Consider the following 13471-nt stretch of genomic DNA (forward strand, 5'->3'; position numbering starts at 1 on the left):
GTAAATTTAAGTAATTGCAGGGATTAAAATACTTTAAGTTTCTGTTGAGAAAATATATCGTTATCTTTGCAGGGCGTCCTCCGAAGAGCAGTCCTCAAAGGTATATTTTATTGTAGCAGCTATAGTCGTTGATTACGTAACGATCGTAAACCAGGTCTCGCGCGTGCTTATTGTTATTGATACCGTGGGTATATAGCAAAGATTGTGTGTGCTTTTTGCAGTACACGTTCGCACATTTAAACTTCGGTTTCAAACGAACCCATATCATATACAAATAAAGTGATGAAGAAATTTATTTTATTAAGAAAAAATAATAATAATTTTATTGGCAAGAAAGAATAAATATATACTGCATATACATACATGTATACCGTATTCACATTATGTCTTTTTTTTTACAGACATTACTTTCGCTTCGATGTTAATTTCGAGAATTTTGCTTAGCGGAACGAATTTCACGGAAGCGTCGCTCTCATTCCCAGAAGAGCGTTGAGCTTATCTGCACTATTACGTGCACAGCCCTACCCTGTTTTTACCACTCGATATGCTCTTAGTCACAGATAATTACTTTTCATTAACGTAATTTAATTCTTGATTAGATAGATATCGTACTTTGCTATTTTTCCTTCCAAAAAGGCACCCATATTTGTTACAAAAACTAATGCGTTTATTTCTAGTTCTTGTTTTACATTTTACTTTTATTGCACCTACAAATTAAATTAAAACCAATCGGATGAATATAACGCTTCATCTTGAATCCAGTTACATCGAAACCGCAGGGAGTTTAAGCGCGTAAAAAGTCAATCCGTTTCATAATCGCATATAATTTATTCGCAGAAGAATAAATAAAAAGTAGGATTACAAAGAGGGATGCTTAAAAAGACGCGAGTGTGCGCCGTGTGCGGTCATGCGGTGCGCATCCACCGCGCTTTGCGCTGCAGACGTGGTCCCTATAACCAACTTGTTTTATAAATAGCTAATAAAGCGCGTCAAGGAAGAAGAAGAAAAAGATTGTCAGACACACATATCTCGCTTTTGTTTGCGCAAGTTTGTCATACATATGCAAACTTTTCATAGTTCAAAAGTGAAGGAGTTATCGCGCGGTTGTCCGGCGACCAAGTAGCTCGACAAGAGAACAAAAATTAGCGAGGGTATCAGATTAATTTTTAACAAGTCTCCCAAGGTCGATTTCCACGCACTTTTTTTTTCTTCTTCTTGATCGAGAATATTCCGGTGGGTTAACGATTAATGAAATACATAGAGTCAGTTTTATAAATTTGATCATCGGTATACTCGCGGACGACTCGCGCGCATTAATATTGAACATAGTATAACATGTTTTTGCTGGATTGCGAAAATACGAGTGCGAATCTAACGAGAAACTAAGGTCATTTCTGATAACGTAACAACGATATTCATTTATTATACATTAGTTTAGCGGAATAGCAACTTTATGGTTGTTAATGCGCTCGACGACCGCCAGTGAAATAGACAGATGCAGCGGCGTGTTATCTCGCGAAATGCAAATAGAGAGATCAAGATTCACAGCTTATAAGCGTTGCGCACCATCAAGTCGAAATACGCATCGTTATCTATACTCGCGCTCATAGCGCTGTAATAATTCATAAATTCTTCCTCCGTTACCTGTAAAGAGAAAAAAAGAACAATAACGGTAAGCAAATTGTCTGGGGATAAAATAATTTTTTAATATTTTTACGATAAAAAGTATGAAATATATATCTAATGATGAATATAATGAATTAGAAAATGGAGCACTTAAAGAATTAAGAGAACATTGCATATTAATTCAATTTCTAAACGCTGATCACGTTGGCACACGTTATTAATCCTTCGCATTATTGGCTAAGGCTGTTAACTAAAATATTTATAAGGCATCAAACTTGATTTAAGCGTGTTCGATAGACGCACGTAGGCAAAATTTTAATACACGGTTTGTCGAGCACGTTTATTTGTGCGAACTTAATATATGTGAGAAACATCATAAAACATCATAAAACCACTTACGACACCGTCGACATTGCCCCCGACCTCGAAATTCGAGAGAAACTTATTTAAAATACTCTCTTCGCTTTCCTCACCGCTGATATAACGCGGATGACATTTCACGTTGTAAACCGTTCGTAGATCGTCGATGGTGATCCGCCCGTCGCCGGTTTTGTCCAATTTCTGAAACGCTTGCTCTACCACGTCTCTTCGGCTTTGACACATCAGTGGCTAAAAATTATTTTATTACCTTAATTACGTTCTATGATTATGCTACATCCACACGTATTACATATTTTATTGCTCATCCGCACATGTTAAAATCGACAATTTTTAAAAACGATTCTTTGCTTGAATGACGCATTAAACGTTTCTAAATGTAAGTACACGTAGACGATTCTTGCCCGAAGTATTTATAATCAAGTAAAATTAAAGAGTATATATAAGCGAACTCACTCTTATGCCGACAAGAAACTCATCGACGCTAATATTTCCATCCTCGTCGGTGTCGAATTTCTGAAAAATTTCATTAATTTCATCGTCGGAAATTTCCATTCCAGTTTCCTCTAAACCCGTTTTAAACTCCTCGAGATTTAGCTTGTTGTTGCCATCCTCGTCCATACGACGGAATACCCTGAAAAAATACAAATAATGCGGGGGATTCAGATGTCTCATTGTCAGCAATATCGTTACGCGACGTACGTGACGACACACACAAAGGTCGAGGCAAGGCAAGGTTGAGACTGATTCACGTGTGAATCAGGTGAAAACCGTATCATCATTGCACGCACACATCTGTGACACTGAATCTTATTCGCGAATACGTAACATTAAATTTTGCCCATCCACTTTTGATTTCGTTCTATACATCTCTTTTATCTCTCTTATCTCGCGTAACTAATATAACGCGAGCTTTGCTTTCTTCGCATTTTTTTTTTTGCATTTCACCTTGTTAGCGGCACATCGTTTAAATTTAAATGCATTCTATTGAAATTATTGCAGTTTAGCTTCTACGTAAAATCTATCGTTATTCCTTAAACTTGGGATTAATGTTTTAAAATGTATAAAAAAATCGACATCCTTTCTTAAATAACAATCTCTCTTGAGTGAGCACACGTATGCCACGTACAAATTATATTTTTATTATATTATTACGAATGATCAAAGTTGTAAAAATACTGATTTTTTTTTTTTCAAATCCTACTCGAAATGCAGTAAGTTTATTTAGAAAGAAATACCGATTAAAATGTAGCCAATTATATGAGAAAAATAATGAAAAAAGAATGATTCAGACATGACCTAGTTAAGAGGAACGTACGAATAAATAGTTTTAACGATAAATAGCTCTATGATTTCGTATAGATTTACTTAATAGCAATGTAAAGGGGTGCTTTTTCGAGACTCACCTACCCAAACCAAGAATGCCATTGGCACCCCTAGCCAGGCAAAGTAGACGCAACTTCTCAATGGAATCCGTGGTGGTGTGTATGGCCCGCTGGGCCTTGTTGATCATTTCAATCTCCTGTCGCGTCGTAGCACTCCGTGGCCTCAAGCTGAACATCGCTGGGAAAGGGAAAAACGTCATTCGCTCACGTGATGAGTATGAGTCAGGTGCGATACGTAGAAAAAAAAGAGAAGGAGAGAGAAAGAACGAGAGCGAGCCACGCGTATTTACATTCCAAAACTGGGCATATTGAGGATGTTTTAAAAAGAATCAGAAATGTTAAGACGTGCATAAAACATAAGCTTTTTTTATAAATAATGTCAGCACGTGAATTTTTACAGATTTTTTTCGCTGGTTAGTCTTTACAAACTTTTATATTTATAAGGAAGTTTAAGATTTTTTAATGAGTTCTAATGGAAGACTCGATGTTGTCTATCAGTTATAAAAAAAAAAACCTGTTAAAAATGTTAAGAACTGAATATATTTTGTACGTTTAATATATGAAGAGAATATGTACTAAAAGTACCTTTTCAAAGATTTGAAAAATATGACCACATGCAGGTTTTCTTTCACGTGACAAATCAAGTGACAAACGAAACAAATCTAACACCATGAAAAAAAAAGCGATCCAAAATAAAGGAACGTACATCGTACATCTATGTATTTACTTAAGTATGGAAGATCGATGAGAAACATTGAATACGTGTTGAATACCTAACGAACAAAGCTACAATTTTGCTTATATGTAGTGAGATACAATGATAAGGTTTTTCACTATCATGCGCACAAAGCTAGATGAAAAGTGGGTTATTGATTAACCGCCTCTGTTGCTTGTCACTTGATGATAATGCACATCAGTTTTCTACATTGCGCGACATCGACGTTCACGTATCCCGTCATCGACCGCCACGTGAAAGCTGTGAAAGCGACCGCTCGTTAATAGTTTTTAATTATTTCGTGAAATATCTCTTGGCTCGCAATAATGGGAGATTGCAAATCGCACCGGCACTTCTATTCTGAAAGCTTCGTTCGCATAAAAGCCTCGGTCGTTGTTGCTGAACACTCCCTCGACTTTTATCTGCGAAATTCTAAAATACACGAAATCTATACCCGGAATATACATATATACATAGAAACGAAATTTATCAAATTAAAAACAACTTGCCGATATTTTTTATTGTTTTAACATGGCATTTATATCAAATATATTCAAAAAGTTTGTACGTATTATATTGTGAGAATTACATTATTGCTATCAAAATAATGTATTAAAACTTGTCAAAAGATACTCTCAGATGTTATACAATATAAAAAATCTAAAATAGTTTTATGCTTTGTTAATATTACCATTTCAGACGTATGACCGGTATCAAAATCGCGGTTGTTTAGATAATAAAGTGATAAGTTATATAAGTTAATATCGTAGATAATATATCGGTGACAAGTTTTTCTACATATAGCATACGGACATACAAAGTACAATAAGGGCCTCGTCGTGTAACGATCACGACTTTGCATCTCGCAAAGTCGTGGCCTGCAGAAATACTTGTCATTCCCAAACAGAAAATCGTTTCAAAATAATTATTAAAAATCACTTTAACGCTATTTAACGCTATTTAACGGTATTTTGATGTTATGACTTTCTGTTCTGTTTGAGTTTTGTTGGTAACCAGAGCGCCGTTGTCGCGATATTAAATATTTGCGAGCGAATGACGTATGCTATGAATATTTGCGAATGTATATATAGCATTTCATCCGGAAATAGAGAGTATATAAAAAGAACAGAATAGAACGTATTTATTATTCATTTTGAAAGCGTGCCTTAATCGTGTGACAATGCTTGACATAATGTTTGACAGTGCTTGACAATGAAAGAAAGATGTTTGCATTAATGAATAGAGGATTACATTTAAAAATTAAGTATGATATAACGTGAAGCACAGAGAAACTAGTACGTTCTTTTAGAAATTTTTTTACTTTTGTAATCATCAGTACGATCAATACCCAAAATAGTGTATAGCGATTATTTTTCGTATTGCCTTGAAAGTTAAATTACTAGACCTAAAATTGAACATAAATAAATTTACGTAAACTTTATAACTTTAAACTTTAGTTTTTTAAAAATTGCAAAGGTTTTTACATATCCGTTGGTTCGGACAGGAGGTTTGCGTGAGAGAGAAACAATACTTTTCTCCACGTACACCATATAATATACATATAGTATAGCTAAGAATTATCGTTATTATACATATTACCCAAAATAGCTGCGTAAAACTACAACAAAATACCTGCTATATTATTCTCCGTTTCTGATAATGCAAGGTCTCGTACGTCCGTTGCGATATTCTTGCAAAAGTTACTACGTGCGAAAAATTGTGATTCGCTCGGGTAAATAACTCACGACGAAAATCCGCGACGGAAAGATAAATATCCGCAAGAATGTCCGGTTAACATTCTTCCTTCCGCGTTTCGCGCGGCATCACTCACACGATGGAGAACGCGGTGGAGGATCGGGAGGACACGTGCGCGTGTGTGCAATGGAAGACGGTTCACGAGATCACCGAGATCACGAGACCAGCAGCGGAAGGAGGCAGAAGAACCGGAGGAACTTGGTTTACTCTTCGCAAGAGGAGGCGAAGGAGGCGAAGGAGGCGGCGGCGGTGGCAGCGCGACGTTTTTTCCAAGAGGACCGGAAAGCGAGTGGCGCGTGGCGTTGGCGGTCCCTCGGCATAGCGGATCGGATCGCGTCGTGAATCCTATAGCGCGACGACACACATTATTACGCGTGCACACCCTGGACGGGAAAAGTCTATACCCCGATGGGTCCCCGGCCCGGAGCGTCACGATGTATCCATAACGACCGATTTGTCACAACACGCCCATCGCGATATCGCATCCGCTCCGCGAGCCGCAAGCGTGACCGATTGCAATGGCGATTGGATTGCGTGATCGATCGCCGATCGCCGATTGTTTCCTCCAGGGGCGAGAGCCAGGCGAGGTCGAAGAAGAATATTGGAGTATTGGAGAACGCTCAGGTCATCGTCGTCCGCATATGTATACATATATGGTCGAGAGAATAATAATAATCGGCGGGATCACGTCGTCATTGTCATTTGACGCTCGATTGCTCCGCGATTTATGAAAGTTAAATATAGTCGCGATCAAGATGTATTATGTGTTTCATTTCAGCTACTTTTAGTTTTTATTTGTTTCGCAATGCGGAACATAAGCCCATAGATATTATAATGAAATTTGAAACAAATAAATTCCTAGTTTCACGCGTTGAAAAATTAATACACACATATATGTGTTATTACATTAATAATATATACTTATGTATATTAACGCTTAATATTATAACATTATAATATTACATAAGTTTATATACGTGACGTTAGGTTATCGGCCAACTGTTTATTTCAGCGCGGTAATGTTACCTTGACCTCTATATATTGGTCTCGATAGACCTAGATTGATATCAATGGACTTGGACTCTACATCGATAGACCCAGATCAAACGGCATCGTAGTAGAAAGCCCGGGAAGTAAAGAACGTACTGTACATATTTAATCGGCCCTAGAGCCCCTTGGATAACACGGTTGCTAGCGTGTTAGGTGATGCGGTATACGCGTGTGGTATTATGTAGGGTGTTCCGCGTTCTTGAACTCTTACATTTATTTACTTTTGCGCTTAAACTATAACAATAACTAGCAGTAGGACACAAGATGACAAAATGATACACGTGCATGGCGGCCAAACGGTAAATGTTACTGTATATAAACGACGAATGTATAGTTACAGCTATGTGAAAATAGACAATTATATTTCTTAAGAACAATATTATCAGTTATGATACTTTATCGACTGCAAGCTGGAAGATAATTATTTTCTTATTTGATACCGTGGCTTCAAAGAACATTGCGACACTTCGAAAATGCCCCCAAAAATGTCTTAAAATTTCGATGCCGTCTCGTGCGAACGTGTCGAAAGAACATCATTATAAAGTTTCTACGTGCAGTGAGACATCTTATTTCGGACATCACTTTCAGACATTTGCAGGCAGAGTTATAAGCTGAAATGTGCTAAGAATAAGAGAAACGTGCAAATATGTTTCAAAAAAAGAAGAAACACAAAAGAGGAGTTGAACGTACTTAATAAACCAATAGATCAATATCTATTTCTTATACGCACATACGTACATAAGAAATAAAGGTTTCTATAAAAATCTACATACAGTTTACTGCTATTTTGTTTTCAAAGACGCAGGTCATTTTACAATATAGCGTCTGCGCCATGTTAATATTTTTATCATTAGTATTAAAATTAAATCATTATATTAATCTATTAAGTACATCCAGTTCTTATTTCACGTTCTTCTTTGTTTTCATAAAATTTCATCTTAACCGTGTCGTTGTGACACTGAAATAATAAAAAAAATATTAATAGACAGATTACACTAAACTTGAACGCAGTAAACATTTTTATAGACCGTATTCTAATCGATAAACGTTGCTGTAATCAATAAATATATGCTATAAATAGCTGGATGTGCTTACACAAAATATCTTATAAAAAATAGCATTCAAATGCTTTTCTTTCCCCAGAAAATCATGAAGCGTACTACTCTGTGTGATATGTCTTTCAATAAAGTTTTAAAAACATATATTACCTTTATTAAGACGAGTACGCTTATAACTTTCTTTGTTGTTCCGTTTGGCGGGATTTTGTTGCATGTTTACCGGTATATTCCAAGTAAAAAATTGATTTCAAAGGAAAGAATTTAAGGAAAGAAATGAATTTAAAGATAAAGAAGATAGAGAAGTTGAAATCTGTTTTGCCAATGTTTTAACTATAACCACACGTATCGAAAATCGAAACTGATGGAAAAAATGGTCTTTATATATATTATAGTCATAGTCCTTACTTTGCTGCTTGCAAGTTTTCTAACACATGATAACAAGACATTCCTGTTTTATCAAGCAAAACTTTTTAGCGATAAATGATTCTCTATTATCTATATATTCTTTATCATCACGTTACATTAACAGATAATCGGCATACATTAGCAGAATAGTTATTTGTAATTTGTAAGAGCAGCGGAACAATCAAAATAAATATGTATGTTTGTTTGGAAAAAAATTGTTTCGCGTTATCTCAATGTGACAAACATGACAATAATATTTAGCCGACAACGACGTGTTTTCGATAGTATCATGCGCTGGGGTCATGTACACACATACATACTTCGATTTATAATTTAGCCGACACGACGTATCATTTTCCATACCATCCGCTCGCCGAGCACGTACTGATAATTTGATTTCCGATTATCATACGTCTACATACGTCGCTCTAACCTACGACCTACGTAGCCGTGTCCGGTATTCCGGTACTCCGGACAGTCCGGATCCGGATACTCCGGTAACTCCGGTACTCCGGTCATCCGGTGTCGAGCTGGTCGAGCAGCGCCGAGGCTGGCCGAGGCCGAGGGCCGAGTCGGCCGAGTCGAGTGATTCCGAGTGAATCTTCTAGAACGGGATAAGAGACAAACACATGTGGCGACATGTGCGCACATGTGCGCGAGTGCGCGGCCGAGCCGAGCCAAGAGCCAATCGCGTGGCGCCATTTGTACGGGACTGCCGTCGGACACGCGCGGCGCGGCGCCGCGCGTCATTGGCCGACACGTGCTGCGTGGTCCGACGCGATTGGACAGCCGCCCCGCCGGCGTCGTGTATTCGTGTATATCGCGTCGCCGTCGCGACCGTTCCGCGACAGTCGGTGAAGAAACAGCGGTACGTTAGTGCCAGGTGCCAGGTGCCAGTTGCTAGTGGAAGTGGAGCGAATTTGCTAGGTCGTCGATAATCCCTTTCTCGTTCACAGTCCTTCACGCCGCGGCGACGATGAGGAAACTCTACCTGTTGATCGCAGGATTATTCTTGCTGGCGGGTAAGCGGGGCCTCTCGTTGGAAGTACCAACGAGATCGGTTCTCTTTTGGAACAAAATGTGTCTTCGATATTTAACGCGTTTATTTGCTCCCTAGGATTCGTCCGGGCCGAGGATGAGCTCGAGGAAAACACCGTGGAGGATGATCTCGGCGCCAGCCGTGAGGCATCGCGAACAGGTTGCTACCTTACACAGTTTAATCCGCGAACAAAGAATCGATTCGCTTATTCTCATGATTTTTGACAATAGTGTTGTAACAGGTGGGAGGGGTTCGTTAGAATTCAACATGTAGCCAACGTATTCAAACGTTATTGTATAGAATTTAGAAAAGTACAAGTTTATTTCACCAAAGTAGAATTTCTTTCATGTATAATACGATTTGTCCACGTCTTGAGTTAACCTGAAATTTGTATAATCTGTTGGATAATCATTATAAATTTGTCGAGTACATTAACAAGATTTTGTCTTAAAAAATTAAGTTGAATCAAGTCCTTTTTCTTATCTCATTTGTATATAAGTTTCATTTCATATTATTTATAAGAATATAAACTATTGCATTACACATTCAATATTTAAATTCTGTTGCGCAGATCATGAAGCGATACAAAGAGAAGAAGAAGCGATAAAGATCGATGGTTTAAATCCTGCTCAGATAAAAGAATTAAGGGAAAAGGCCGAGAAATTTGCATTTCAGACCGAGGTCAATCGCATGATGAAACTTATTATCAATTCCCTCTATCGCAACAAAGAGATCTATCTCAGAGAATTGATCTCGAACGCATCTGACGCACTGGACAAAATCAGATTGCTGTCGCTCACAGATAAGAGCGTCCTGGAAACAAATTCTGAATTGGCTATCAGAATAAAAGCTGACAAGGAGAATAAAGTATTGCATATAATGGATTCCGGTATCGGCATGACAAAGCAAGATCTAGTAAATAACCTTGGGACCATCGCAAAGTCTGGCACAGCTGAATTTCTGGGGAAAATGCAGGAAGTCACGAGTACTCAGGACATGAACGATATGATCGGCCAGTTTGGCGTGGGCTTTTATTCCGCGTACTTGGTTGCGAATGTCGTTGTCGTTACTACCAAGCATAATAAGGATAAGCAGTACATTTGGGAATCTGACAGCTCGAACTATAGCATTGTTGAAGATCCACGGGGAGATACGTTAAAGAGAGGAACGACTGTAAGGTATGTCGTACATGTATTCTTAAGCAAATTTATCAAGTTTGAAAGTTTCTCTACAGCCATAATCGTAATATATATTTTTATTTTCTACTAGGTTGTAGAACGAATATTCTAATGTTGCGTTTTTTTTTTTTTTTTTATAACTTTACAGCTTACATTTGAAGGAAGAAGCATTGGACTTCCTAGAACCAGATACGATAAAAAACTTGGTGAAGAAATATTCGCAGTTCATCAATTTCCCCATATATTTATGGAACAGCAAAGTTGTCCAAGTCGATGCGGACGAAGTGGAAGAAGATAAGCCTGTGAAGAAGGACGCGGAGAAAGATGATACCGAGGACAAGGAAGATGAGGAGGATGACACTAAAGTGGAAGAGGACGCGGATGAAAAGAAACCTAAGAAAGTCGACAAAACGGTGTGGGATTGGGAATTGTTGAACGATTCGAAACCAATTTGGACCCTAAAGCCAAACGAAGTTGACCAACAGGAATATATTGAATTCTACAAAACACTCACCAAAGATACGCAGGAACCTCTGGCAAAGACACATTTCGTTGCGGAGGGTGAAGTCACATTCAAGTCCGTTCTATTTATTCCGAAGGTTCAACCGACCGACAGTTTTAATCGTTACGGTACCAAGTCCGACAATATCAAGTTGTACGTCAGGCGAGTCTTCATCACTGACAAGTTCACCGACATGATGCCAAATTACCTGTCCTTCATTCGTGGTATCGTGGACAGCGATGATCTACCGCTCAATGTTTCGCGCGAGAATCTTCAGCAACACAAGTTGATCAAGATCATCAAGAAGAAGCTCATCAGGAAGGTATTGGACATGATCAAGAAGATGCCCAAAGAGGATTATCAGCAATTCTGGAAGGAATTTAGCACAAATATCAAACTAGGCATAATCGAGGACGCTCAGAATCGTGCTAGACTGTCCAAGATGTTACAATTCCACTCGTCGGCGCAGACGGAAATGACCTCTCTACCCGAATATGTCGCCCGCATGAAGCCCACGCAGCAGCATATCTACTACATTGCCGGTTCGTCCGAGGAAGAAGTGAAGAAATCGCCATTTGTCGAACGGCTGGAAAAGAAAGGCTACGAGGTGCTGTATCTGACAGAGGCGGTGGACGAGTACGCGATCTCGTCATTGCCCGAGTTCGATGGTAAGAAGTTCCAGAATGTAGCAAAGGAGGGTTTCACGCTAGACGAGGGTGAACGGGCGAAGGAACGAATGGAGCAAGTGAAGACGACGTTTGAGCCTCTAGTTAAATGGCTGAATGACATCTTGAAGGATCATATCAGCAAGGCGCAAGTGTCCGAACGTCTGACCGATTCGCCCTGTGCCTTGGTTGCCAGCATGTACGGCTGGACCGGCAATATGGAACGTTTGGCGATCTCGAACGCACATCAAAAGACCGATGATCCACAGAAAAGCTACTATTTAAATCAGAAGAAGATTTTGGAAATTAATCCGAGGCATCCACTCGTCAGAGAACTGCTACGCAGAGTCGAGGTTGACTCGGCCGATCAGACAGCCAAAGACATCACCCTGATGATGTTCCGTACGGCAACTTTGCGATCGGGATACATGCTACGGGAGACCGCGAGTTTCGCGGATAGCGTGGAACAGCTAATGAGGCGGAGCCTGGGCATCTCCTTGGACGAGGTACCCGAGGAGGAGGACGCGCAGGACGATGAATCGGCAAGCAGCGAGAAGGTGTCGGATGTCACGGCCGAGGACGAGAAACAGGAAGAAGAGGAGGAAGACGAGGAGCACAAGAACCACGAGGAGTTGTAATAGAAGAGAGTTATAATACAGCGATACATTCGAAAAACTTGTGTTTTAGAAGCGTAGCTATACAATGTATAGTTACCTTAAGCTCTCCTAAGCGGCGACCTTCCGTGTCGCCGAGTTTGTAAACACGTTAGATATGTACAACTTGATGATATATGTACGTTACGTCAATCTGATATCGTGCAAATTTTCGAAATCGTCAATGTTAAAAGGAAAGGTAAAACGTATTTAAATTCTTTTTCTACATGAAACGCCCGTAGTCGCAACATTGTCATCCCAGACATCGACGTGTGTCTATCATCGATATCAGTTAACGTGTAGATTTCGAGAGATTTAAATATATATTATATATATATATATATTATCATTTCAATCTTCCATATCTTTTTAGTAACGTGAAGAGAGTATTGACTGAACACGTTACTGACGTATGGTATGTTTGTGATATGTGTGAATGTATTTGTACATGAAACATAAAAATTATATTAAAGAATTAAGTATATATATCTACTGTATTTTGATGTGTATTTCATTAATATTTAAAACCTAAAAGTACGTATATATTTAGCTTTACGAGATCATGTCTAGAATGAAAAGGAAAATTTATTAATACATTTGTTATATAAAAATCTTAAAATTCAAGACTAAATTAAGATTAAATAAAAGATGGTTGAGATATTTATATAGGCTTATGACAACGTACGTACTGTTTATGCATTATAATTAAAGATGATGCAGACGTTTATCGAATTTCTATAGAGATTGATGAGAGTCCTATTCCATGTATTAAATATTACAAACTTTATTGCAACATTTATAATACAAACATGTATGCAAGATGGCTAAAGTGTTACAGATATCTCGGGAACCATAAAAATGTATGATATTGTTAAAAAGGTATTCATGTTTGCATGTACGTTTATAAAAGTAGAAAATTTTGTTATACGTTTGATGGTGGAATGAATCACGTAGAGTCGTAGAGTAAAGGAAACGATAGACGCTTTAAACAAGAACAAGTACTAGGAACGCCATAACGCAGCGCTTAAAAATTTACGAGATAACACGAAACATAAATATACA

General features: G+C 38.5%; 2 protein-coding genes across 6 annotated transcripts; one reads left to right on the forward strand and one right to left on the reverse strand.

The window, feature by feature from the left end:
* Positions 1 to 808: 808 nt before the first annotated feature.
* Positions 809 to 8759, reverse strand: LOC112454911 (calcyphosin-like protein). 5 transcript variants are annotated; one of them, XM_025016548.1, is made up of 5 exons: positions 8693 to 8759; positions 3411 to 3567; positions 2461 to 2638; positions 2026 to 2235; positions 809 to 1644 (listed from the first exon to the last, which is right to left on the reverse strand). In XM_025016548.1, exons 2-5 carry the CDS (start codon positions 3563 to 3565, stop codon positions 1543 to 1545), a joined length of 645 nt encoding a protein of 214 aa, XP_024872316.1. In that variant the 5' UTR covers positions 3566 to 3567; positions 8693 to 8759; the 3' UTR covers positions 809 to 1542. The 5 variants fall into 5 exon arrangements, with proteins under 5 accessions (XP_024872316.1, XP_024872312.1, XP_024872315.1 ...); XM_025016544.1 differs by lacking the exon at positions 8693 to 8759 and adding an exon at positions 8118 to 8273; XM_025016547.1 differs by lacking the exon at positions 8693 to 8759 and adding an exon at positions 5737 to 5895.
* A 460-nt stretch (positions 8760 to 9219) lies between these two features.
* LOC112454910 (endoplasmin) lies at positions 9220 to 12906 on the forward strand. The gene is made up of 4 exons (XM_025016543.1): positions 9220 to 9394; positions 9490 to 9570; positions 9983 to 10589; positions 10738 to 12906. Exons 1-4 carry the CDS (start codon positions 9349 to 9351, stop codon positions 12392 to 12394), a joined length of 2391 nt encoding a protein of 796 aa, XP_024872311.1. The 5' UTR covers positions 9220 to 9348; the 3' UTR covers positions 12395 to 12906.
* Positions 12907 to 13471: the final 565 nt, after the last annotated feature.

Source organism: Temnothorax curvispinosus, unplaced genomic scaffold, assembly GCF_003070985.1.
Source record: "Temnothorax curvispinosus isolate PA1 unplaced genomic scaffold, ASM307098v1 QBEX01005549.1, whole genome shotgun sequence".
Taxonomy (NCBI): Eukaryota; Metazoa; Arthropoda; class Insecta; order Hymenoptera; family Formicidae; genus Temnothorax; species Temnothorax curvispinosus.

Bases quoted from the DNA above. Each gene is read 5' to 3' on its own strand.
- LOC112454911 (XM_025016544.1), bottom strand. From the start codon at position 8,181: ATGCAACAAAATCCCGCCAAACGGAACAACAAAGAAAGTTATAAGCGT. The intron at 2,639-3,410 runs GTGAGTCTCGAA...GTATTTTTTCAG, and splicing joins GGCATTCTTGGTTTGGGTAG to GGTATTCCGTCGTATGGACG. The intron at 2,236-2,460 runs GTGAGTTCGCTT...AATAATTTTTAG, and splicing joins AGTTTCTTGTCGGCATAAGA to CCACTGATGTGTCAAAGCCG.
- LOC112454910 (XM_025016543.1), top strand. From the start codon at position 9,349: ATGAGGAAACTCTACCTGTTGATCGCAGGATTATTCTTGCTGGCGG. The intron at 9,395-9,489 runs GTAAGCGGGGCC...TTTGCTCCCTAG, and splicing joins AGGATTATTCTTGCTGGCGG to GATTCGTCCGGGCCGAGGAT. The intron at 9,571-9,982 runs GTTGCTACCTTA...TCTGTTGCGCAG, and splicing joins CCGTGAGGCATCGCGAACAG to ATCATGAAGCGATACAAAGA.